General features: G+C 40.1%; 1 protein-coding gene and 2 pseudogenes across 2 annotated transcripts in view; 1 reads left to right on the top strand and 2 right to left on the bottom strand.

Moving 5' to 3' along the window:
* ADAM10 (ADAM metallopeptidase domain 10) overlaps positions 1-27,941 on the bottom strand; it is a 166,650-nt gene that overhangs the window by 89,069 nt on the left and 49,640 nt on the right. For both annotated transcript variants that reach the window (XM_055278361.2, XM_063639017.1), the window contains exons 3-4: positions 4,497-4,615; positions 1,410-1,568 (exon numbers count right to left, since the gene is read on the bottom strand). In XM_055278361.2, the coding sequence (XP_055134336.1) occupies positions 1,410-1,568; positions 4,497-4,615 (278 nt within the window). The remainder of the gene's footprint in view (positions 1-1,409; positions 1,569-4,496; positions 4,616-27,941) is intronic.
* Positions 8,548-9,155, top strand: LOC129482481 (guanine nucleotide-binding protein G(I)/G(S)/G(O) subunit gamma-10-like; annotated as a pseudogene).
* Positions 15,025-18,931, bottom strand: LOC129482474 (putative heat shock protein HSP 90-beta 4; annotated as a pseudogene).

Here is a 27,941-nt window from a genome sequence, read left to right as displayed (position 1 = left end):
GGCAGATTACTCTTTTCCTCTCCTTCCTTCCTCAAAAGGTTTTATTTGATTTTGATAAAACATTCTAGAAAGATATTCCAGTATTTCATTAAGTATTTATGAAAAGCCTGCTGCACAGACAAATGATACTTGGAACATTAAAGGAGCAAAAGAAACAGCAACTATATCTGGAGAACTTACATACCCTGATAGGGGAGGTAACCCTGCAAAAAAAGGTTAAATTACTAAGAAAATTACAAAGCAAGACACAAACCAGGTAAATAATAATTTTGTCAGCAGAAAGAAAGGAAAGCAAAGGAATTCATATTCCTACTTATGAAGGAGAATGATAGCTTAGAGCTTGAAAAGAAAGGAAGAGTTTGAAATACCAGGAGTTAAAACTGGAAAAGGAATCAAATAGAGGTGAATGAAAATACAGGCAAGTAGCATTAATGAGCTTATGATTTAACAAGTAGCTAAAAATCATAAATGCATCCTACCTAGAATACGTATGTTATTTTCTATAGCAATCTAGCAGCAGAGATAACAAGCAGTTGGACAGATGAAGCACAGAAAATGTCAGAGCTGATGGAGCAAAAAGTCAAAATGGTTAATGCTTGTCAGTGTATTACTAAGTGAGAATAAAATTATTGACAATAAATTTCTGTCTATACAAAGGAAAACATATGTAGGAAGAAGATGCCAAGTTAGGAAAGTAGGCAAAAATTGAGAGACTAGTCTAATTACAGTCAAAAAATAATAAATGGGTATTCAAGAGCTATATAAATTAGAGAAATGTATTTCTGTGGTACTTCAAAGAAGCATTCCCAATAACTGGATAACTGTGGATACACGGACAATAGAATTAAAAGGTAAAGTCTAAATACATTTTCTATTCTTAGAAAAATATCATCATATAAAGATGGTAGAGAACAAAATCCATGATAAACTTGGACTCTTGAGGTCATTACCTTAAGATTCTAAAAAGAAATACTCAATGGACTTAAAAATTACAAAAATACCTAAAATATTCCTTAAACACTACACAAATATCCACACTGAAATTTACATAAGAAGTAATGATGCTCTTCTACCTTCAGTAGGCCACACACACAAAGGTATTAGCATTACACAGACTGGCTGATGTCAAAATATACGATTTCCAGTGCAGTCAGATTTGGTTGACTCACAAAGTTCAAACATAATTAGTTATGTCATATCAGCAAAGTAGTACTGGCAATGGATTGACAAGGAAATTGCCTCATTACATATATCTACTATTCCTTAAATAGCAATTGCTAGTAAAAACTATGTTCTAGCCTGATTAGTAACTCAGGAAAGAAAACAGCTAATGCTTCATTTGTCTCCACACAGTTTTAACTATCATAAGCCTTTGGAAAAAGGCTACTTGATAAAATTTAAGTACTTACTAATATCATCTTCATGATAAATGACAGAGTGAAATGGCAGAGTTCGGTCTTTAATATATCTCTCTGCTGGCTCAACATAAAATGTGCCACCACGAGTCTGGATGAATCCTTCAAATCTTCCATCAATAACAGACCCATGGCTAAAACTTCCTTCTTCACCTATTAATGAAAGCGACAAATTCTTGACAATTTAATTTGCACATGAATGTTAAATTTGTTCATATATATGTATATAAGTGTGTGTGTATATATATATATACACATGCATACATATATACACATATATATGGTTAAATCTTGAATATAAATTTACTATGGAAATTTTCACATAAAATATATTAAGCAGAATGTGAGATGTGAACAGCAACTAGTATTTAGTTAAAACATATACAATTACTAATAACAGCAATGAAAAATAAGAGTATCTGCCTTGTTACCAATCACACTCCTCGCACCTAGCTGAGTACCTAGCATGTATGCAGTAGTCATCAATAATTGTAAATTGGCCCAGCACAGTGTGGTTCACACCTATAATTCCAGTACTTTAGGGGGCCGAGGCGGGCAGATCACTCGAGGCCAGGGGTTCAAGACCAGCCTAGCTAACATAGCAAAACCCTGTCTCTACTAAAAACACAGAAACATTAGCTGGGCCTGGTGGCACAGGTCTGTAAGTCCAGCTACTCAGGAGGCTGAGGCAGAAGAATCACTTGAACCCTGGAGGTGGAGGTTGCTGTGAGCTGACATGGCACCACTGAACTCCAGCCTGGGCGATAAGAGCAAGACCTTGTCTCAAAACAAAACAAAACAATTAATTGTTAAATTAACTTAAACTTAAAAGAAGCAAGCAAACCCACTGATAAAATACACACTTTCAGAATAAAGACATCCAAAGCATCTTTTGAAAATTTTGCTACAGGTACCACAAGAAAAAAGCTCCTTTCCCATCCGATATATTGTGCATGGGCCAGGCCTTTTGACTTCTGCGCTATCCTTAGGGGTTTGTTTTGTGTTTTGTTTTGTTTTGCTTTTGAGACAAGGTCTTGCTCTGTCACCCAGGCTGGAGTGCAGTGATGAGCTCGTGGCTCTGTGCAGCCTCAACCTCCTGGGCTCAGGCACTCCTCCCACCTCCGCCTCCCTAGTAGCTGGGACTACAGGCGTGCACCGCCACTTCCAGCTAATTTTTGTATTTTTGGTAGAGACGGGGCCTTGCTATGTTTCCTAGGCTGGTCTGGAACTCCTGGGCTCAAACAATCCACCTGCCTCGGCCTCCTAAAGTGCTGGGATTACAGGCGTGAGTCACCACACCCAGCTTATAAACACATTTTTAAACAGAACAGTGTCAAATATTTCAGAGGCACTTTGAACAAAAGTATACCAACACTACTTTTAAAGATATCGGACAAGGATTTGTAATACTATCCCATCAATTATACTTCTCTAGTGAAAGGAAATAATAGGAAAAAAGGTACTTTTGGTTCTTAATATAATCACAACAAAAAGGTGAGCACCAAAATCAAATGACATAAAGGGTGAAAGCAGAGGGAGAGGGCTTTAAACCTTGAATTTACCCATTACGATTCTCTCATTAAAATAAAAATCAGGCCATCCACAATTTCTAAGTTGTAGAATAACATTAATTAGTTGCCTTTGAATTAATCATAGACTGGAGGTAAGAGCCCAAGACACTGGTATTTTAAGTTTTTTTGTTTTGTTTTGTTTTTTTAAATAAAGAGACAAGGCCTCTCTCTGTCGCCCAGGCTATAGTGCAGTGGCACAATCATAGCTCACTGTAGCCTCAACCTCCTGGGCTCAGCAATCCTCCCACTTCAGCCTCCCATCTAACTGAAACTACAGGTGTGCCACCACAACTAATTTTTTTATGTTTTTTAGTGACAAGGTCTCACTATATTGCCCAGGCTGGTCTCAAACTCCAGGTCTCAAGCAATCCTCCTGCCTCAGCCTCCCAAAGCACTGGGATTACAGGTGTAAGTGCTACCATGCCTGGCCTAAATAACATGATTTTTATCTGCAAACTCATTTATAGCCTCATACTTTTCTTGATCTCATCACCTAGCAAAAAAGGGCAGGAACTACTAAGTTATTTGCCCAGCAAGATAAATAATCAAGAAGACAATATAACACTAAAGTCTGACATTGAAAATCTACTGATGAAAAACGCTTTACTTTGGTTACAGAATTGTAAGAGTACGAAAAAGTGAAAGAATTTAATAATTAGGTTTATTCTACAAATGAGAAAGTTTAAGTATAGAAATGCCTCATTTATCTGGCACAATCAAAAAATGAGAAAAAATTCTTTAAGCACTTAATTTTTCATGTTACTATTTTCAGTAGAAATCACTCGTGTAGAAATAATCTCAAACAGTTTAACACTGTCTTAACTAAGAATCATCTTGAGTACTTACTAATGTACAGTTATAAAACAATGACATTTTGCCTCTCTCCAACGCCCCCAGAAGATTTTCATTTTTTAAGCTTTTTTATGACTTTGACAATTGTTCTGTTCTTTCAACACTACTAGTAGATGTAACTTTCTATTGGATTAAGTGTGCCACTGATGCCCCCCAATATGCATTTTTAATTTGATGCAGCAAGAGAAATTTGTTAGAATTGTGAATAAAGCAAATAGATTCTGAGGAAGAAGGGCCTTGGGAGGATTTTCCTACAGATGACTTTGTCACATTATTTTTGGCTAAGATCATCTTTACTGTTTCCTTTTAGACTTTTCCTGTTTTCTTACAAAACACAGCAAAGTTACTATTAATTTCTTACTTGGAAAATCAGAAAATCACAGAAGACGTTAAAACTTTTGAAAACTCTAACGGTTTAGAGGTACTGAGTCAAAATTTCATACCTTTCAGAAGCCAGATATTTCATAATTCACTATTAAACATACATGTAAAGACAGGTCCAAACATTACTTCATTTCTCAAAGACCATTACCCTTCATATGAATTCAACCTCCTCTGGATTTATAACCTTTTCTGAAATATTCGCTTACACTTCAAAATAAGTATCTTTGTGTAGAAAAAAAATGGAAGAAAAGGGTTCTGTTAAGGTCCAACTTACCATAAATATGTCCAGTGTAAATATGAGAGGTATCATAATCAAGTACTTTATTTGATGTTTCTACTTTAAATTCATCACTGAAAAGGGAAGTGTCCCTCTTCATTCGTAGGTTGAAATGTCTGTAAAATGGGATGGGAAGGGGAACAACTGAAATTAAAAAGATCCAAATTTTAAACAATTATTTTTTATTTTAAAAAGTCTACAAAATGTGGACTGTTATGAAATTTGTCTATTTGTGAAATATGCTGACCAAGATTTTTAAATAAATATTCTGCTCTAAAAGTCAACTTAATAGCTGTGGTAGGACTCTAAATGAGATAAAATTAAACAGTAACTGTCTAGGATGTTAAAAATAAATGCCTATAGACTGATTCTTACATGGTAAAACAAGATATTCAAACAGCAACTAAGTTACTTGGAGATTAGAACAGGCTTCCTGACCCAATTACTATTAGTTACCACGGCTTGTCTTCTCTCTCTAGTAATTCTGCTATTTTGCTATTCTACCCCACTTTCTACAAGTCAAATAAGAAAATACATAAGAAAGCAGCATCTATATTGGGTATTTAATATCTCTTCTCAGAAAGACAAGTGTGTACACTCTTTGTTTTACCCTGGGGCTTCTAATTCTTGCAAATTATAGAAATCTTCCTTAATTCAATTTGGGAACCCCAAAAGACCAGGATAATGGATGAAATCAGAGGAATTTTAGTCCTCTACATAAAAAAGGGAAAGATCAAAATACTGAAGTAAAATTAATTGAAGATATGACAAAAATCTAGAGTTTAGAATCAAACTGGAATCAAATCTTAAGCCTAGAATTTACTAGCTCAGGTTCCTGTCTGTGAAATAAAGGTAATATAAATTCAATACATCTTGTAAAATTATTTTAAATATTAGAGATTATAATGTATATAAAGTCATAACACAGTACCTGGCACATTGGAGATATATGATAAAATGGCAACAAATTAGCTAACATTACTCAACTCTTTTAAAAGTATATCAAGTCTTTTATAATTGCTATAGAAGTCTGAACATTATCGAATTTCTACTCAATTTTTTTGACAATTACAACAAAGTATTACGTCTTTTTTTACATATACATGTTTTGCAGAGTACTGTAAGAACCTTGTTTTTTAAAATACTTAATAAAAATCTGTAACACATTAAGTTGTATGGGGAAACATACAGTCACTTCACACATTTGTGACATGAATAAGTTGGTACAATCTCTATGGTGGGAAAACTGGTTTTAAAAACCCAAATTACAAATGTACACAGCCTTTGATACAAGAATTCCATTTCTAGAAATTTATCTTATATATACTTGCATGTAAGTGAAATTACTTCCATACTACAAAGAATGTGGCATAATAAGAAATATATAGTTGAGCCAGGTGCAGTGGCTCATGCCTGTAATCCCAGAACTTTGGGAGGCTGAGGCAGGTGGATCACCCGAGGTCAGGAGTTCAAGACCAGCCTGGCCAACACTGCAAAACCCTGTCTCTACTAAAAATACAAAAATTAGCCAGGCATGGTGGCTTGCACCTCTAGTCCCAGCTACTGGGGAGGCTGAGAAAGGAGAACTGCTTGAACCTGGGAGGTGGACGTTGCAGTGAGCCAAGATCATGCCACTGCACTCCAGCCTGGGTGACAAAATAAGGCTCCATCTCAAAAAACAAAAAAGAGAAAGAAATAAAAAGTCGTCCCTCAGTATCCATGGGGAACTGGTTACAGGACCCCCAAGGATACCAAAATCTAAAAATGCTCAAGTCCCTTATACAAAGTGGTACAGTATTTGTATATAACAAATGTATTTGTAGAGTATTTGTATATATACATCCTCCTGTACACTTTAAATCATCTCAAAATTACTTATAATACCTCACACAGTGTAAATTCTGTGTAAATAGTTCTTATACTGTATTGTTTAGGGAATACTGACAAGGAAGAAAGTCCATACATGTTCAGTACAGATGCAACCATGCAAATTATTTTCAATCCAAGGCTGACTGAGTCCACAGATGTAGAGGACCAAATCTATTTGACCTTTGTCCCCAGTTCCTGGCACAGTGCTCCTAAAACCCTTGGAATATCCTCAGTGATAGGTGTCTCTTCATTCTTATTCATAATGAGTCTGTTTCACTCACATCTGAGTTTATGCTAATGAGCTGACTTAGAGTGGGGCCCCTAGATGACCTTGGAATAGAGCTGGTCACCAGAAAGATCAAATAATAAGAGCATTAGAATTTCAGCCCTAGCCACTGACTCCATCCCAGAAAGTGAGGTGGGAGAGACGATTAAGCTCCATAGAAACTCTTGAACAATGAGATCTGATCAGCTTCCAGGGTTGAACACACTGAGTTGATTGGAGGGTAGTGCACCCAGGGAGCGCATAGAAACTCTGCGCTGCCTCTCACATTCCTATGCATCTCTTTCATTTAGGTGATCGTCAGTAGTATCCTTTATAATAAACCAGCAAGAGTAAGTAAACTGTTTTCCTGAGTTCTGTCAACCAGGTTAACAAATTATCTAACCTTAGGAGGAGGTTGAGGGAACCCCCAATTTATAGCAGGTGGTCCGAAGTACAGGTGGCCCAGGACTTAAAAATGGTGTCTGAAGTGGAAAGCAGTGTGTAGGAATGGGCCCTTAAGCTGTGGGGTCTGCACTAGCTCCAGATATTTACTGTGAGAACTGAATTACGCTGAATTGTTGAACACCCACTTGATGTCTGGAGAATCAAGAGAATTGGTTGCTGGTGTTGGAAAATATCCCAGAAAGATCATTCACCTTGGCACTATTTGAAATAGTACATGATTAATAACAACAGAACTAGTTAATTTGCTTATGGTACATAATCATATTTATGGGTATACCCATGTAACTGTATACTACAAAGCTGAAAAAAATATAAAATATCTACATGTAATCAAATCATAGACCTCTAAGTTATATTAAGTAAAAAAAAAAAAAAAAAAAAAAAAGGCTGAGTACAGTGGCTCACGCCTGTAATCCCAGCACTTGTGGAGGCCGAGGCGTGCGGATCATGAGGTCAGGAGATCGAGACCATCCTGGCTAACATGGTGAAACCCCATCTCTACTAAAAATACAAAAAATTAGCCGGGCGTGGTGATGGGTGCCTGTAGTCCCAGCTACTTGGGAGGCTAAAGCAGGAGAATAGCGTGAACCTGGGGGAGGCAGAGCTTGCAGTGAGCCGAGATCACACCACTGCACTCCAGCCTGAGTGACAGAACGAGACTCCATCTCCAATAAATAAATAAATAAATAAATCAGATACAAAAAAGAGAATATAGTATGTTGCCTTTTTTTAAAACAAGAATATGAAGGAGAATATATATATATATATGTACATATATATATATATCTCCACATTTCTGTGTAGAGAATTTCTGAGTAAGATACACATTAGCAGAATGTGCATCAAATTTCTTGACAGATACACAATAAACTAATAACAATGGTTGTCCCCAGGAATGGAAAGTGGGTGACTGGGAAATAAGGGAGGGAAGGATACCTCATTGTATCTCTTTTGTGCCATTTAAATTTTAAAATATATGAACATATTTCCTATTCAAAAAATAAAATGTAAGTTAAAATAACAACTTAAGACACAAAACAAAAACTACTGCTCTTTGGACAGATGAATCAATTTTGACTTTCAAATTACTAACTTAGAAATACACAAAAAGTTTTGTTGCCTACAATGGTGGAGAAACCATTACTGGACTTGCCTACCCACCTTAAAAATACAGTTTTTCAGTTATATAAATGAAACAACTGCTTTCAGACAATAGACAACAAGCAGTGAAGGGCTATGATTTAAGAAAAAAGGAACGTGCAACAGTGAGAAAGAACTCCAGAAATCTGCACAGGCGTTCACCTGTAGTCTTTGGCTCAATACTATCGTGGATGCATAAAGAGAGACTCCACAAAGGTGGGCCCAAAAACAACCATTGAGGAGCTGTTAGTTGACCAACTACTGGATCTTGCAAGAGATAGGGATACACCGAAGTTCTGATCAAGCACAGAAGACAGACTTTGTTGTCATTTAATAGAGAACCCAGAAAAGCCACTCCTTGGAAATAGAAACAAACTATTCCTAGAATAAAGGCTACTTCAAACCTATCTTAACAAAGCTTAAAAACAAGGCTCGGCCCTCGGAGCCCTGCGCCGCCGCCATGTCCTCCGGGGCTAGCGCGAGCGCCCTGCGGCGCCTGGTGGAACAGCTCAAGTTGGAGGCTGGCGTGGAGAGCATGTCTCTCAGGCAGCTGCAGAGCTTCAACAGTACTGTATGCAGAATGCCTGCAAGGATGCCCTGCTGGTGGGTGTTTCAGCTGGAAGTAACCCCTTCCGGAAGCCCAGATCCTGTGCTTTACTCTGAAGACTCTAGGAGAGAAGTTAGCTGAGGAATGCCTTCAAGCACAAAGTGATGAATGACTGCCTTCAAGTCTCAAGAAAACACTTTTTCCTAACTTTTAGAGATATTTCAGCCATTTCCTGTGGCCTGGTCCTATAGCCAAAATCACAGAAATTCATGAGTTTCTACTTGAGTGAGGAAACTGGGTAAAGGAATAGAGTTTTAAATAGTAATAGGTTGTTTTTTTGTGCAAGTACTTTTATACATAAGATAAACAAAAACCTCTGGGAAGTGAGGAGTGCCTCTGCCCGGCCACCCATCGTCTGGGAAGTGAGGAGCACCTCTGCCCGGCCACCCATCGTCTGGGAAGTGAGGAGCGCCTCTGCCCGGCCACCCCGTCTGGGAGGTGAGGAGCGCCTCTGCCCGGCCGCCCCGTCTGGGAGGTGAGGAGCGCCTCTGCCCGGCCACCCATCGTCTGGGAGGTGAGGAGCGCCTCTGCCCGGCCTCCCATCGTCTGGGAGGTGAGGAGCGCCTCTGCCCGGCCGCCCCGTCCGGGAGGAAGTGAGGAGCACCTCTGCCCCGCCACCCCGTCCGGGAAGAAGTGAGGAGCGCCTCTGCCCGGCCGCCCCGTCCGGGAAGAAGTGAGGAGCGCCTCTGCCTGGCCGCCCCGTCCGGGAAGAAGTGAGGAGCGCCTCTGCCCAGCTGCCCCGTCTGGGAAGTGAGGAGCGCCTCTGCCCGGCCGCCCCGTCTGGGAAGAAATGAGCGCCTCTGCCCGGCCGCCCCATCTGGGAGGTGAGAAGCGCCTCTGCCCGGCCACCCACCGTCTGGGAAGTGAGGAGCGCCTCTGCCCGGCCGCCCCGTCCGGGAAGAAGTGAGGAGCGCCTCTGCCCGGCCGCCCCGTCCGGGAAGAAGTGAGGAGCGCCTCTGCCCGGCCGCCCCATCCGGGAAGAAGTGAGGAGCGCCTCTGCCCGGCCGCCCCGTCCGGGAAGAAGTGAGGAGCGCCTCTGCCCGGCCGCCCCGTCCGGGAAGAAGTGAGGAGCGCCTCTGCCCGGCCACCCATCGTCTGGGAGGTGAGGAGCGCCTCTGCCCGGCCACCCATCGTCTGGGAAGTGAGGAGCGCCTCTGCCCGGCTGCCCCATCTGGGAAGTGAGGAGTGCCTCTGCCCGGCCACCCATCGTATGGGAGGTGAGGAGCGCCTCTGCCCGGCCACCCATCGTCTGGGAAGTGAGGAGCGCCTCTGCCCGGCCACCTAACGTCTGGGAAGAAGTGAGGAGCTCCTCTGCCTGGCCGCCCCGTCTGGGAAGTGAGGAGCTCCTCTGCCCGGCCGCCCTGTGTCTGGGTAGAAGTGAGGAGCTCCTCTGCCTGGCCGCTCCGTCTGGGAGGTCTACCACGGAGGCCAGAAGCAATGTGGGGGCTGGACGTGGTGGCTCACGCCTGTGGTCCCGGCACTCTGGGGGGCGAGGCGGGTTGATCACTTCGGGCTAGGAGTTCGAGACCAGTCTGGCCAACTTGGCGAAACACGAAGAATACAACAGACAAACCAACCAACCAACTCAGTGACAACAAAACAAGTCTACCCTGGAGTCATACTCTAATTTTTTCTATTTTCTTCCCTTTCTGATCCTTTATCCCACTTTCTTTTTCTTCCTCTTCCTTCTCCCTCTTCTTTGTCAAATAGAGGATTGAGTTATTATCACTGATCCATATAAAGTCCCTCTCTCATTTATTTTAACTCCCACCCCCCATTTCTATTCCCCGACTTCCCATGTGCAACCTTCCTAATATGTTTGATACGCATCTTTTTGTTTGTATGTATTTTTAGAAAATGTTTATTGTTTTTGTATGCAAAAATTAATAAAAAAAAAAAAGATAAGCAAAAACCTTACCACCAAACATACCAAAATAACACCTCTTTCATAAGTGAGTTACTAAGATTTCTATACCTGGAATATCATGTATGTTTCATTTACTGGATGTTCACATTTTAGGAAGGAAAATAGTTTTGTTTATTTAAACAACTGAATACTTGTAAACTGTTGTTCCTGGAAGATATTTATACCATAAAAAATTTGTTCTTTTCTCATGAATTTACAATTCCTACATGAAGACCAGAAAGTACAAATTGCTGGGAGGAAGAATAGGCGTTACTAATCAACTGATGTCTTGATTTTTCTAAATGGGAAGATTGTTTTATTTTTAACACTAATTACAGGAGCAGATTCTTAGCAAACTTGTTTGGAAAAGTTAATGTTATGATGTGCATTGGGCTGCCCCATCGTGTATATAAATGAAGCAGATTTGATCTTTGTATTCTTACGTTCTTCTACTTTGTAGTTGTGGCTGTACTTAAAGAAATACAGAATTTCATATATTTAAAAATGTTTAAAATGTGACCCACAGAACATTGTACATGATTAGAAACGAACATGAAAATATTACAACCTAAAAGAATTCTTAACTTCACAAGTGTTTGACTTTGATGATGTGCCTTTGATTTAATTTGAGACACTTTTTCAGAAGGATACATTATTCGTGTTTGTAACAGTCTTTGAAGAGCTTGGAAATAAAATTTCTGCTTAATTAATCATAAAAAAAAAAAGGCTCAAAAGGGTCAAGCTGATCCACAAGTTACTCAACTATCTAACAAAACAAAACTCCATGCTTTTTAAAAAAATATATGAACAGTTAAACTGTGGTATACCCATAAAATAGGATAGAATTTAGTAATAAAAAGGAACAAACTATTGATAAACACAACAATTTGTACAAACTTCAAAAAAATTATGCTGACTGGAAAAGTCAATCTCAAAAGATACTACTTGCATAATACGATTCATGCGACAATCATGAAATAATCTAATTATGGAGACGGAGAACCAATTAATGGTTGTTAAGGATTATAGATGGGGGAGGGGATGAATGTGGCCATAAAGGGATAGCACAAGGGAGTCTGGTGATGCTACCATTGAGTATCTTTGATTGTAGGGATAATTACACAAGACTACCCATGTGACAAAATTGCACAGAATTACGCACAGGCACACACACATGCACGTACATGTAAAACTGATGAAACTCAAATAAACTCTATGCATTGTACCAATATCAGTCTTGGTCTTGATGTTGTAATATAGTTACGTAAATTGTGAACACTGAGGGAGACTGGGGGAAAGATGTCCAGGACTTCCCAGTACAAGCTCCTGTGAATCTACAATTATTTTTAAATTAAAAGTTTTTTTAAAATCCAGACACAGGTGGGCACAGTGGCTCACACCTGTAGACCCCGTATTTTGGGAGGGCAAGGTGGCAAGATCGCTTGAGCCCCGGAGTTTTCAATAAGCCTGGGCAATGTAGCAAGACTCCATCTCTAATTTAAAAAAAAAACAAACAAACGACGACGACAAAAACACACTAAATATTAATCAAAATGTGAAATATCCAATTAAAAACCACAAACTACTAAAAAAACAAGGGGAAAAAAACCAAACCACTAACTATAAAGAAATGTGACAAAGAAGAAAACTGGTCCCCCCAAAAAAAAAAAGTCAGAATGAGTGATAATAGAATTAGCAGACAAGGATTTGGTGATTTAGTGTCTATATATTGTAAATATGTTAAAGAATTATGGGGAAAATATAAGCATAATAAGGAGAAACCAGAAACTGTCGAAAGAGGGGAGGAGAGGGACAGGGAAGAGAGGAGAGAGGGAAAGGGATAAGAGGGGAGGAAACTTCCAGAATTGGAAAATATAATTTCTAAAACGAAAAAAAAATTATATATATATATATATATCTCACTGGACTGACTTAAGAGCAGATGAGATACTGCAAGAAAGAGTATCAGTGAACTTGAAGACAGGGTAACAAAAATTATCTAACTTGATGTACAGAGAGATAGAGTTTAAAAAAACAAAACAAAAAACCCAGAGCCTCAGTAACCTGTCAAACAGTAAATAAATAAAGAAGCGAGAGGAGACAGAAAAAAAATTTGATAAAATGATAAAAAACTTCCAAATTGATAAAACTATAAACACAAGTCTAAGAAGCTCAGCAAACACCAAGAAAGATACACACAAAGAAAAACCCACAAGACACACCACAGTCACTGCTGAAAATCAGCATTAAAAAAAAATCTTAAAATCCACCAAAGAGACTGATTATATGCAGAATGACTGCTGATTTAACATTAAAAATAATGCAAGCAAGCCCACCGTGGTGGCTCACGCCTGTAATCCTAGCACTTTGGGAGGCCAAGGTGGGCACATTGCCTGAGCTTAGGAGTTCGAGACCAGCCTGGGCAACATGGTGAAAGCCCGTCTCTACTAAAATACAAAAAATTAGCCAGGCGTGGTGGTGTGCGCCTGTAGTCCCAGCTACTCGGGAGGATGAGGCAGGAGAATTGCTTGAACCCAGGAGGCGGAGGCTGCAGTGAGCTGAGATCACTCCACTGCACTCCAACATGGGTGACACAGCAAGACTCTCTGTCTCCAAAAATAAAAATAAAAATAATAATGCAAGCTAGAAATTATTGGAGTAACTTTTTTAATGCTGAAAGAAAAACAATGTCAATCCAAATTCTATAGCCAATAAAAAAGATCATTTAAAAATACATTGTCATGAAGAATAAAAAAGAAAACATCATTATAGTACTGCAGACATTAAGAGTGATAAAGTAATATTATGAGCATAATGAAAATAAATTCAATTGCTTAGATAAAATAAACTCCTTAAAAGGTACAAATTATGAAAACTATCACAAAATATAGAAAATCTGAATTAGCCCCTATCTACTGAAGAAAATGAATTCATGATTTAAGGCCTTTCCACAAGGAAAATACCAGGGCCAGATGGTTCCCCTGATGTCCTATAAAACTATTTTAAGAAAAGAGGAGGGTAGAGTACTCAACTCATTTTATGTGGCTCACATTACTCTGATTCCAAAACCAAAGACAGACCCCCCCCCAAACAAAAGACTGATATTCCTTATGAACATGAACAAAAAAATCCAACCAAAAACTAGAAAACTGAACAAAGCAATAAATAAAAAGGACAATACATCATAAGCAAATGAAGTAATAAGAGGCTGGCTTAACGTTCTAAAATCATCAATGTAATTCACCACATTCAAAGGGGAGAAAAGCCACAAAATCATCTCATTAGGTACAGAAAAAGCATCTAACAAATTTCAGCACCCACTCATGGTAAAATTCTCAGCAAACTAGGAAGAGACAGGAACTTTCTTAACCGGATAAAATGCATCTACAAACTCCAGTTAACATCATATTTAAAGGTGAAAGACTGAATGCTTCTCCCCTAAGATTGGGAGTAAGTAAAGATGTTCACACTTGCCACTTTCATGCAACTCTGTAACATTCAGTATGATGTTACAGATACCACAACAAGCCAAGAAAAATAAATAAAAGACACAGTTTGGAAATGGAGCAATAAAACGGCCTTTATTTACAGACAATATTATCTTCTATGTAGCAAATCCTAAGATATCTACCCAAAATCTACTAGAATAAATGAGTTTAACACAAAGTAACAAGATACGAGACTAACATACAAAATAAAATAGTAGGGCTGGGGGTGGTGGCTCACGCCTGTAATCCCAGTACTTTGGAAGGCCAAAGCAGGAGGATCACTTGAGCCCACGAGTTTCAGAAGAGCCTAGGCAACATAGCAAGATCTTGTCTCTATGAAAAGTTTTTAAAATTAGCCGGGAGTGGTGGTGTGTGGCTGTAATCCCAGCTACTCAGGAGGCTGAGGTGGGAGGATCGCTTGCGCACAGGAGATCAGGGCTTCAGTGAGCTATGATCATGCCGCTGCACTCCAGCCTGGGCGACAGAGCAAGGCTCTGTCTCAAAAAAAATAAAATAATATGTTGTGTATTAGCAGCAAACACTGGAAGATGAAATTTAAAAAACATCTCATTTACAATAGCATTTTTATAGTACTTAAGAGTAAAGATGTTCAATGCCTCTAGTGAAAACAATAAAACACTCTCAAAGAAACTAAAGACCACCTAAGTAAATGGAGAGATACATCATGTCCATGAATTTGAAGACTCCACAGTATCAGAATGTCAACTGTACCCAAATTATCTATAGATTCAACATAATCTCAATCAAAATCCCAGCAGGTTTTACTGTAGAAACTGAGAAGGAACTCTAAAATGTATATGGGAATGCAAAGGACCTAGAATAGCAAAACAATTCTGAAAAAAAAAAAAGATGACTTACACTATTAGATTTCAAGACATTATGCCAGTTATCATTTTATTGCCTCTGGGTTCCTCCTAATCTACACTTCACTGCCTTCTTGGACCCTGTAAACATTTCTCTTTTGCCAGCTAGTGATAAGCTTTGTCAACAGATGGCTCTGAAGTAGTACTTTTCTTTCTGGTTTCAGGGTGCTTCTGTTCCAGCTGCCAGAGACATGCAACTGGTATACCCTGTGGCGCTCACCCTTCAGCAAAATTTGTTGCCAGTTTTGACTGGTGGTCCCTACCCACCAATACTGGCCCTACCAACTGTGGACCAGCTCTGGCCCAGGGAAGAAGTTCTCTGATGAGCTGCCACATCCTTGCCAGTAATGTCTGAATCCCAACTTCAAAGAAAGGATCCCCATCCAAATTTGTCTCTTTGGTAAATGTCTCTCAGCTCTAGAGTATTTTTTAGAATTTTTTTCCTCATCCTCTTTTAGCTGCTAATCCCCAGAAATAGTAATCCTTTGTGTTGTTTTACTGTATAAAAACAGCATATTCTTTATTTTACATACTTTCAGCACAAAATAAACAACAACAACAAAAAAAACAGGATATACAACATCCAATTCTGCTGTCAAAGTAGGGAGGGAATGGGGCTTGACACCCTTGTTTCCTGCCTTAGACACAAGGACAGGAGAGAAAAAATACTAGATATCAGCAGAGAGAGCCAGGTGGTACAGGACCACTCAAAGCTGCAGTGGGAACCATGGGGACACTATACAAGGGCACACGGTTTCCAAGTATAAACTCTTAATCTACTTGTTCCATGTGAGACACATCCTCATCGCCCCCAGCAGAGCTGGATCTCATCAGGAACAGCAGCACTGAGTTCCTCTGTTGCCATTTCATCTTCATCAATAGCTAACCTAGCTTGATCATGTGGTAGATGCAGCTGGATAGGTCTGAGGATCCTCAAGGGAGAAGCCAGAAGAGAGCAGTGTGGTTTCAAACAGCAGCACCACTAGGTCACTGACAGCCTTGTTGTTCTTGTCTGCCTCAGCCTTCTGCTGTAGTGTCTCCATAATGGGGTGGTTGGGGTTGATCTCCAGGTGCTTTTTAGCCATCATATAACCCATCATAGAGTTGTCCCAAAATGCCTGCGCTTTCATGATCCACTTCATATTGGCTATCTAGCTGTAGGTGCTGGTCACAATGCAGCTGGGTGAAGACACAAGATTGTCACCTTCTCAACCTTCTTATCTAAGATTTCTTTCATGAGCCTGCAGAGGTTCTCAAACTTTACCTTGCTCTCCTCTATTATCTTCTTCTCCTCCTCATCCTCAGGTAGCTCCAGACCCTCCTTGGTAACTGAGACCAGGCCCTTCCCATCAAATTCCTTGAGCTGCTGCACACAGTACTCATCAATGGGCTCACTCATATATACTGCCTCGAAGCCCTTCTTCCAGACTTGCTCCACAAAAGCAGAGTTGGCGACCTACTCTTTGCACTCACCAATGATGTCACAGATGGACTTCTGTGCCTCCTTCATGCAAGACACATACTCTGACAGAGATGTCATCTCATCTCCAGACTGGAAAGTGTGAGACCACAGCAGTTCAGACAGGTGTCGCCAGTTAATAGAGTCCTCATGGATTCCAAGCCACGAGATTTTAGAGAATGCCTCATCTAATTTCTTGTTATTCTCCTTGTCTTCTGCCAGCCCAGAGAAGCTCAAGCCACTTCTTCTTCTTCTTCTTCTTCTTCTTTTTTTTTTTTTTTTTTTTTTTTGAGACAGAGCCTTGCTCTGTCGCCCAGGCTGTAGTGCAGTGGCGTGGATCTTGGCTCACTGCAACTTCCACCTCCCAGGTTCAAGCAATTCTCCCACCTCAGCCTCCCAAGTAGCTGGGATTACAGGCATTGTGCCACCAAGCCCAGCTATTTTTTGTATTTTTAGTAGAGACGGGGTTTCACCATGTTGACCAGGCTGGTCTTGAACTCCTGACCTCAAGTGATCTGCCCGCCTCAGCCTCCCAAAATGCTAGGATTACAGGCGTGAGCCACCATGCCCGGCCGGCATTTCTTAACAATGTTTTTGCAAATGACTTCCAAGATTTTGCTCTGCTGGAGCATTTCCCAGGAGATGTTTGGGGAAAGATCCTTAGAGTCAACCATACCACAGATAAAGCCGAGATACTCTGGCATCAAATCATCAAAGCTGTCCATGATCAACACATGATGGACACAGAGTTGTTCATTTTCCTCTTGTTCTCAAAGGGAGCCTGATGAGGGATGAATAGCAATGCCCTGAATTCCAACTGACCTTCTACAGGGAATTGCCTGACTGCCAAGTGGTCTTCCCAGGCACTGGTGAGGTTCTTGTAGAATTCTCCATACTCTCCCTGGGTGATGTCATCAGGGTTTCTGGTCCAAATAGGCTTGGTCTGGTTTAGTTCTTCCTGATCAGTGTATTTCTCCTTGATCTTCTTTGTTTTCTTCTTATTATTCTTATCAGTGTCATCCTCCGCATCGGAACCCACATCTTCAATCTTGGACTTTTCTTCGTCATCTTTATCTTCCTCTTCTTTCTCACCTTTCTCTTCCTCATCATCACTGATTTCCTTCTCTGGTTCCTTCTCCAAATAAACGGCGATAAGACAGCCTATGAACTGAGAGTGCTTCTTCACTACTTCTTTGGCCCACCTCTCTTCTAAGTACTCTGTCTGATCTTCTTTAAGGTGAAGGATCACTTTGGTATCCCTGTCAATGGGCTCACCATGGTCAACACGTAAAGTGAAGGAACTCCCAGCAGAAGATGCCCAGGAATACTGTTCTTCGTCATTGTGCTTTGTGATGGCTACTTTCTCTGCCACCAAGTAGGCAGAATAAAAGCCAACACCAAATTGCCCAATCATGGAGATTTCTGCATCAGACTGAAAAGCCTCGATAAATGCTTTAGTACCAGACTTGGCAATGGCTCCCAAATTATTTATGAGATCAGCCTTGGTCATGCCAATGCCTGTGTCGACCAAAGTCAGGATGCATTCCTGAGGGTTGGGCATGATGTCAATTTTCAGTTCTTTACCACCGTCCAACTTGGAAGGGTCTGTCAGGCTCTCATAGCAAATCTTGTCTAAGCCATCAGAAGCATTAGACATCAACTCCTGAAGGAAAATCTCCTTGTTGGAATAGAAGGTATTGATTATGAGAGACATGAGTTGGGCAATTTCTGCCTAAAAGGCAAAAGTCGCCACCTCCCCTTCTCGATGGTACACCTCCTCAGGCATCTTGAAAGGAAAAGGCTTACAAGCTAAATCTTGAAAGGAAAAGGCTACGAGCAAGGTGGGCTGGGTGTCCAAAATGCACAAGGCACCAAGGCTGCACAGGGGTGACTCAAGAGCTAATTCTTTATACTAAAATTTCATTCTTCAAATTACTGTATGGATTCTGCCCCGTAAATGGACCTTGCTTAGCACATCTACCATAAAGCTACAGTAATCAAACAGTGGCATAAAAATATAGGCATAAAAATCAATGAAATGAAAGACCTAAGAATATATAAATAGGTCTCAACATATATAGATCACGGCAATTCAAAGAATTGATAGTTTTTTCAAAAAGTGATGCTAAAAAATTGATATCCATGTGAAAAATATTACCCTTGACCCTTACCTCTATCATAAAGAAAAATTAAATTGAATTGCAATACAGACTTACATGTAAAACTGTAACTGGAAACATCCAGAAGAAAACTGTCATGGCCTTAGCAGTCAATGTTATCTTAAGAAACAAAAGCAAAAACCATAAAAGAAAAAAATTTTTTCATTAAAAGGGCTTCTTAAAAATTCAAAACTTCTGCTGAGAAATAGTTTAAAAAAAAAAAAAAAAGGCAAGCCACAGTCTGGGAGAAAACATTCACAATACATATATGGTCTGACAAAGAACTTACATACAGAATATCTTTTTAAAAACCTCTTACAAATCAATAATAAGACAACCATTGAAAGACAATCAACAACGTGAAAACACACTTCACAAAGAAGATAATACAGGTGGCAAACAAGCATATGGAAACCTACATAACATCATTAGTCAACAGAGAAATGTAAATCAGAACTAGAATAATACATTATCACATACCCTTTGCTAGAATAACATCTCCAAATATTAGCAGGATGTTGAGTACTTGGAACTCACATACTGCTGACGGAAATGGAAAATGACAACATCACTTTGGAAAACTGTTTAGCACTTTCTTACAAAGTCAAACATATAAAAACCGGGCCGGGCACAATGGCTCATGCCTATAATCCCAGCACTTTGGGAGGCCGAGACAGGCGGATCACTGAAGGTCAGGAGCTCAAGACCAGCCTGGCCAGCATGTTTGAAACCCCGTCTGTACTAAACATACAACAATTAGCCAGGTGTGGTGGCAGGTGCCTGTAATCTCAGTGATTTGGGAGGCTGAGGCAAGAGAATTGCTTGAACCCGGGAGGAGGAGGTTGCAGTGAGCCGAGATCGCGACACTGTACTCCAGCCTGGGAAACAAAACAAGACTCCATTTCAAAACAAAAACAAAAACAAACAAGGCCAGGCGAGTTGGCTAGTGCCTGTAATTCCAGTACTTTGGGAGGCTGAGGGAAACTCCATCTAAAACCAACCAACAAACAAACAAACAAAAAAACCATATGACCCAGCAATTCTACTCAAGAAAAAAGAAAACATAAAGCATATATCCACACAAATAATTGAACACAAATGTTTGCAGCAGCTTTATTTATGACAGCCAAAAACTGAACATAACCTAAATGTCTAACAACAAGTAAAGAGAAAGATGTATTCATATAATGGCAAACTACTCAGAAATAAAAAAAAAAAAGCCAACTATTGAAAATACGCACTTTTCTTAAGACACAAAAGAATGCAGAATCTAATTCCATTGATATGTAATTCTGGAACAGTCAAAATCTATATATAGTGACAGGAAGCAGATCAGTAGTTGCCTAGGGTGGAGACTAAGAGTAAAAAGTAATGAGGGAATTTTGTGGTATGACGGAAACATTCTTTATCTTGATTTCAATGGCAGTTGCCTAAGTATATACATTTGCCAAAATGTACCTCCAACTATATGCCTAACATGAATATATTTTATATAAGTAGGGGTCAGTGGCATACATTTACTAGCTTCGAAATTGTGTCCATTTTTAAACACTGTCTATTTTCTCTTTTCCTTCATTTCATGTCAATCTTGGCACCCTTTTAGTTCGAGGCTGTACTCACATTCCTCTTGCCAAAAAACTCCCAGGGCTTCCCAGGTACAAGAACTCCAGGCTTTCTCCTTAAAGCCTTAAGGACCCAAGCTACTGCTGTAAGTAATCAACAAAGCCCAACATATCTTCCAAATGAGAACTCCACAAACTTAAAAATAGACTCTCCTGAACAAACAAGTATCCTGCCTCAACTTTTGCTGCCTATCATGTATGTTCATAAAATTACTTTTGCAAACTGATAGGAAATTCTAGGCCACATATGTGACTGTAAATACATAGATTATGTTTATAAAGGTTCATACTATTTTGAAAAATCATTAATTTATCATATTTACACATTTACACTTACTATAAAAACACATGGTGAAACATATGAAAAATACAACAGACAAACCAACCAACCAACCAAGCGACAACAAAACAGGTCTAACCTGGAGTCATACTCTAATTTTTTCTATTTTCCTCCCTTTCTGATCCTTTATCCCACTTTCTTTTTCTTCCTCTTCCTTCTCCTTCTTCTTTGTCAAACAGAGGATTGAGTTATTATCATTGATCCATACAAAGTCCCTCTCTCATTTATTTTCTTTAATTCCCACCCCCTATTTCTATTCCCCGTCTTCCCATGTGTAACCGTCCTAATATGTTTGATATACATCTTTTTGTTTGTACTTTAAAAAAAAAGCAAAAAAAACCGTCTTTTTAATTTCATTGAATTGTCTTCAAACATACGTTGATCAAAGAAGTTGTGAAGCATTTTCAAAGTTGAGTTTTTTCCTTGAGATCTGATGCATCTATTTCTCCTGATGATTTCTGTCAATGGATTTCTCAGTTGTTTTTTGTTTTTGTTTTTGTTTTTTGTTTCTCTGAATCTATTTCTATGTCCACTATTTTTCTGTTTATCTCTATACTATAATATACAAAAGATTTTGTATATTTTTCTTTACGATCCACAAATTGTTGGCAAATTTTTTTTTAAATTTCCCCTTTTTTGTATTTGTACATTTTGTTTATAGTTTGTTTGTAATTTGGTTGTACTGTCTTTGCTAGATAAACCCAGGACAGCTTTTCATATGTAGAATTGTAAATACAGTAAACAGCTTTTATTTCAGACTTTAGGGCAAAAACTCAAAGAGATTCACCTTTAAATAAAATAAATCACTTCAAAAAGCCAAAAAAAAAAAAAAACCACTATCTCAAAACAGCATCGTCATTAAGATTTATTATTCAGCAAAATTGCACCATGAAACCATTGTTAAATGAAAGCACTAGTATTCTATATGGAAAAAAAAAAATTGAGGGCAAAAGCTACAAAAAGATATTTAAGTTTTAATATAAGACCTGGCCAACAGAGCGAGACTCTGTCTAAAAAAAAAAAAGAACAAACATTCTGGCCTGGCACGGTGTTGGTGGTAATCCCAACATTTTGGGAGGCCGAGGCAGATAGATATTTGAGGCCAGGAGTTCAAGACCAGCCTGGCCAACGTGGTGAAACCCTGTCTCTACTACAAATATAAAAATTAAGCAGGATGCGGTGGCTCACACTTGTAATCCCAGCACTTTGGGAGGCCGAGGCGGGTGGATCACCTTAGGTCAGGAGTTCAAGACCAGCCTGACCAACATGGTGCAACCCCATCTCTACTGAAATTACAAAATGAGCCGGGTGTGATGATACATGCCTGTAATCCCAGCTACTCGGGAAGCTGCAGCAGGAGAATCGCTTGAACCCAGGAGGCAGAGGTTAAGGTGAGCTGAGATTGCACCACTGCACTCCAGCCTGGGCAACAAGAGTGAGATTCTACCTCAAAAATTAAAAATACAAAAATTAGCCGGGCGGTAGTGGTGCACGCTACTCCCAGCACTTTGAGAGGCTGAAGCAGGAGAATCCTGAGCCCAGGAGGCAGAGGTTGCAGTGGGCCAAGATCGCGCCACTGCACTCCAGTCTGGGTGACAGAGTGAGACCCTGTCTCAACAACAACAAAAAACATTCTATGCTATACACCCTACCCAAAGAAATATTTATATATCTATTAAGGTGTCTAAGTACAAGCTAGATAAACAACTCAGAAGGAAAACAGAAGTTAGGAACACTTGAAGTAGGCCCCCTTACAGCCTTGATACTGATTTCTTTTTTTCTTTCTTTTTTTTTTTTTTCCAAGACGAATCTCACTCTCTCTCGCCCAGGCTAGAGTGCAATGGCGCGATCTCGGCTCACTGCAACCTCCACCTCCCAGGTTCAAGTGATTCTTCCGCCTCAGCCTCCCGAGCAGCTGGGATTACAGGCATCCGCCATCATGACCAGCTAATTTTTGTACTTTTGTAGAGATGGGGTTTCACCACGTTGGCCAGGCTAGTCTCAAACTCCTGACCTCAGGTGATCCACTGCTTCAGCCTCCGATAAAGTGCTGGGATTACAGGTGTGAGCCACCGCGCCACCTGCGCCTGGCCAATATTGATTTCATAATAAGAAAATCATCTCATACTGACAAAGGGAGCTGCCTGGGGACCACACGATGATACTGCTCATGAAGGGTCCCCTCCATTCCTTAGTCCTAAGCAGCTAGAGCACAGCACGTTTTGAGAGCCCAGCCCCAACAAGGCTGTATCCTGCCCTGGGGCCAAACAGCCCCTGCATCTCCATATCCCTGGAGTCCACTTACATCCCCCACCTACAGCCACTGTTGTGATCCCATGCTGCCCCCAAGCCAAAGTGTATACCACTGGCAGCAACCCCACTGCCCCCAGCAGCAGAGCTGCTATACATTTTCATGTGCCCCAAGGAGGCCTAAGATTAGACTGATAAGACTCCCACCACCCAAAGCCAGCACTCCTGCTGGCTGCTGCCACTGGTGCTAAACCACAAACTATTGGCAGTGACCCTGCTACCCCAAGCAGTGGAGCTACTACACCTTTACAAGTGTCCTGGGGCCCAAGGACCCACTCATCAGCTGACTGCTTATGTCTGGTGCCAATGAAAGCAACCCTTCCCTCCCGAGTGGCAGGGCCCCACTCGAGCACTCCACTGCGGCCATGGGGATCACCCTACCCCTGCCTACCACAGCCAACACCCATATACATTACTAGTGGGCCTGAGGACAGGTCTACCCAGACCCCTCCACCACCGTTAACATGTTAACACTTCTTCTAGGGGCCTGAGATTTAGCCCACTCAATCTGCCATTAAATACCACAGCTGGTCCCCAACCACATGCACCACCTGCAGGCCTGGAGACTGGCCTGCCCAGCCCATTGCAGCTGCTGCCATTATCAGCACAGACCACCTGGGAAACAGAGGGTTTTCCCACTATCAACCATGCCACATACGCTGCCCAGGAGCCTGAGAATCTGCTCACCCAATTGGCCAACCACTGCCCTTACCAACACCCAAGTAAGCCACCTGGAGGCCCAAGAATCAGCCCACCCGGACCTGCTAACACCAGTGCCAGCATATGTTGCCCTGAGGCTCAAGGACAGGCCCACTTGGTGAACCTGTCCCCAGCTAAGCCTCACCACAGACTCCACTAACAAACCAAACTCTACATCACTGAGAAAATCAGACACTACTAACGCTGTAAACAGCCGAATAATTTATACGGAGACTATACCACTGCATGCACCCAGATTCATGCCAAAATGCCCTACCCAATCAACATCATAAGCACATCTTCAGGAAAAAGCCCTCACCTAAGAAAGCGAATTCAAAAAACTGGAAGAAGTGACTGTTATACCATATGCGCAGTAAGGACCAAAGAAACATGATAAAGCAAGGAAATATGACCTCTAAAGTAACACAGTAATTCTGCAGCAATAGATTCCAATGAAAAAGAAATTTATGAGATCCCAGAAAAAGAATTCAAAATAATATTTAAAAAGCTAAGTGAGATAAAATATACAGACACAATACTAAGAAATCATAAAATTTAGAATACGAATGAGAAATTTACCAAAAAGACAGATATCATAGGGCTAGGCTCACATCTGTAATCCCAGCACTGAGGGAGGCTGAGGCAGGTGGATTGTCTGAACCCAGGAGTTTGAGACCAGCCTGGGCAACACGGCAAAACCCCATCTCTACCAAAAAAAAAAAAAAAAAAATTAGCCCAGCATAGTGGCATGAACCTGTAGTCCCAACTACTCAGGGGGTTGAGATGGGAGGATCGCTTCAGCCCAGAAGGCAGAGGTTGCAGTGAGCCAAGATAGCACCAATATACTCTAGCCTGGGCAACACAGTGAGACCTTGTCTCAAAAAAAAAAAAGATAGATATCATAAAAAAGAACGAAATGAAACTACTGGAAGTAAAGAATTCATTGAATGAAATACAAAAATTATTTCAAAAGCTTCAACAATAGACATCAAGAAAAGAAAGAATTTCAGAACTTTAAGACAGGTAGGCATTTTGAAATAATCCAATAACATAAAAATAAAGAAGAATAAACACAGCATACATGATATGTAGACATTATAAAGTGACCAAATATTCAAATTTTCAGTGCCCCAGAAGGCAAAGAAAAAACAAAAGGGATAGAAAACCTATCTAACAGAGTAAGAGCTGAAAACTTCCCAAGTCTAGAAAGCAATTTTGACACCCAGATATAGGAACCTCAGAGACCCTCAAATAGATACAACTCAAAAAGGTCTTTGCCAAGGCACATTATAGTCAAACTGTGAAAAGTCAAAGACAAAGAGAGAATTCTAAAAACAATAACAGAAAAGCATCTCATCATTTACAAGGGAACCCCTATCAGACTAACAGCAGATTTCTCAGCAGAATCCTTATAGGCCAGGAGAAAATGGGATGATATATTCAAAGTGCTAAAAGAAAAAAATACCTGGCAGCCAAGATTACACCCAGGAAAAATATCTTTCAGAAATGAGGGAGAAATAAAGTCCTTACTACACAAGCAAAAACAGGTAATTTGTCACAATTAGACCAACTGCACAAGAAATGCTGAAAGGAATTCTGCATCTGGAAGCAAAAAGATGATGATCACCATCATGAAAACACATAGAAATATAAAGCTAATTGGTAGAGCAGATACCACAGAAATATAAAGCTAATTGGTAGAGCAGATACACAAATGAGAAAAAGAAGTCAAATGTTACCACTGCAGAAAACCACCAAACCACAATGATAAACAATAAGAGAAAAAGAAAGGAACAAAGAATATACAGGCTGGGCACAGCAGCTCACATCTGCAATCCTAGCACTTCGGGAGGCCAAAACGGGCAGGTCGCTTGAGGCCAGGAGTTTGAGACCAGCCTGAGCAATGTGGCAAAACCCTATCTCTACAAAAAATTTTAAAAATTAGCCAAGCATGGTGGCGTACACCTTTAGTCCCAACTATGAAGGGCTGAGGTGGGAGGATCACCTGAGCCCAGGAGGTCAAGGCTGCAGTGAGCCATGTGTGACTGCACCACTGCACTCCAGCCTGGGCAACAGAGTGAGAGTCTATCTCAAAAAAGCCAAAGAAAACCAAAAAATATATAAAACAACAAGCAATTAATAAAATGGCAGGAATAAGCACTCACATACCAGTAATAAAATAACCTTAACTGTAAAAGGATTAAAATTTCCACTTAAAAGATAAAGATTGGCAAAATGGATAAAAGAAACATGACTCAGCTATATGTTGCCTACAGGAAACTCATCTTACCTGTAAAGACACACACACACTGAAAGTAAAGAGATGGAAAAAAATATTCCATGCAAATGGCAACCAAAAGTAAGCAGGAGTAGCTAAATATATATGCACCCAACTATGGAGCACCCATTATGTAATGCAAATATTATTAGATCTAAAGGGAGAGGTCAACTGCAATACCATAACAGTTGGTAGACTTCAACACCCCACTCTCAGCATTAAACAGATCTAGACATAAAATTAACAAAGAATCATTGGATTTAAACTGCACATTGGACCAAATAGGCCTAAAAGACATTTACAGATTTCATACAACAGTTAGAGTACACAACATTCTTCTCATCAGCACATGAAATACTCTCGAGGATAGACCATATGTTAGGAAACAAAACAAGTTTCAACAAATTTTTTTTTTTTTTTTTTTTTTTTTTTTTTGAGAGGGAGTCTCGCTCTGTCGCCCAGGCTGGAGTGCAGTGGCGCAATCTCGGCTCGCTGCAAGCTCCGCCTCCCGGGTTCATGCCATTCTCCTGCCTCAGCCTCTCCGAGTAGCTGGGACTACAGGCGCCCGCCACCACGCCCGGCTAATTTTTTGTATTTTTAGTAGAGACGGGGTTTCACCGTGGTCTCGATCTCCTGACCTCGTGATCCGCCCGCCTCGGCCTCCCAAAGTGCTGGGATTACAAGCGTGAGCCACCGCGCCCGGCCAACAAATTTTTTTAAATAGAAATCATATCAAGTCAGACTACAACAGAATAAAACTAGAAATCAAGAACAAGAACTTTGGAAACTGTACAAATACATGAAAATTAAACAAACATCCTCCTGAAAGACAACTAACTGATCAAGAAAGAAATTAAGGAAGAAATCAAAAAACAAACGAAACGAATGAAAATTCGAAACACGACATACCAAAATCCATGGGATACAACAAAAGCAGTGCTTACAGGGAAATTTACAGCAATAAATGCCTACCTCAAAAAATACGGAAGGATTTCAAATAAAAAATATAATGAAGCACGTTAAGGAACTAGCAAAGCAAGAACAAATGAAACCCAAAATTAGTAGAAGAAAATAAATTATAATAATCAAGGAGCTGAGCACAGTGACTCAATGCCTGAAAGCCCAGCATCCTGAGAGGCAGAAGTGGGAGTATCACTTGAGGCTAGGAGTTTGAGACCAGCATGAGCAACATAGCAAGACCACATCTCTAAAAAAATGTAAAAAATACAGCCCAGAGCCCTGTAGTTCCAGTTACTTGGGAGGCTGAGGTGGAAGGACTGCTTGAGCCCAGGAGTTCAAGCTTGCAGTGAGCTATGATCATGCCATTGCACTCCAACCTGGGAGACAGAACAAAATTCCAACTTAAAAAAAAAAAAACAGGGCAGAATTCAACAAAATAGACACTCAAAAAACAATAGGAAGGATAAACAAAGTTTTTTTGAAAAGATAAAATAAAATCAATGACCACTTGCTAATGAAGAAAAAAACAGAAATAGCCTGTTGAATGGAAGAAAATATTTGCAAACTATTCATCAGAATATACAAGGAACTCAATAGTTTTAAAAAAAAATCCCATTAAAAAGTGGGCAAAGGACATTAACAGACATTTCTCAAAAGAAGACATGGAAATGTTGGTTTGTGTCCTTTGACATGAAAAAATAAAGAAGAAAAAGACATAGAAATGGCCAAAAGGTATAAAAAACAATGCTCAACATTACTCATCATCAGGGAAATGCAAATCAAAACCACAATATATCATCTTACCCCAGTTAGAATGGCTGTTATTAAAACGATAATAAATAACAGATGCTGGTGAGAATGTGAAGCAATAGTAACTCTTCTACACTGTTGAAAGGAATGTAAATTAGTACAGCCACTATGGAAAACAGCATAGAGATTTCTCAAGAAAACAAAAATAGAATTACCACATGATCCAGCAATCCCACTACTG

This window comes from Symphalangus syndactylus, chromosome 5 (genome assembly GCF_028878055.3).
Source record: "Symphalangus syndactylus isolate Jambi chromosome 5, NHGRI_mSymSyn1-v2.1_pri, whole genome shotgun sequence".
NCBI classification, from domain to species: Eukaryota; Metazoa; Chordata; class Mammalia; order Primates; family Hylobatidae; genus Symphalangus; species Symphalangus syndactylus.
The sequence above is the reverse complement of the archived record's forward strand: the minus strand, read 5'-3'. Positions and strand labels throughout refer to the sequence as shown.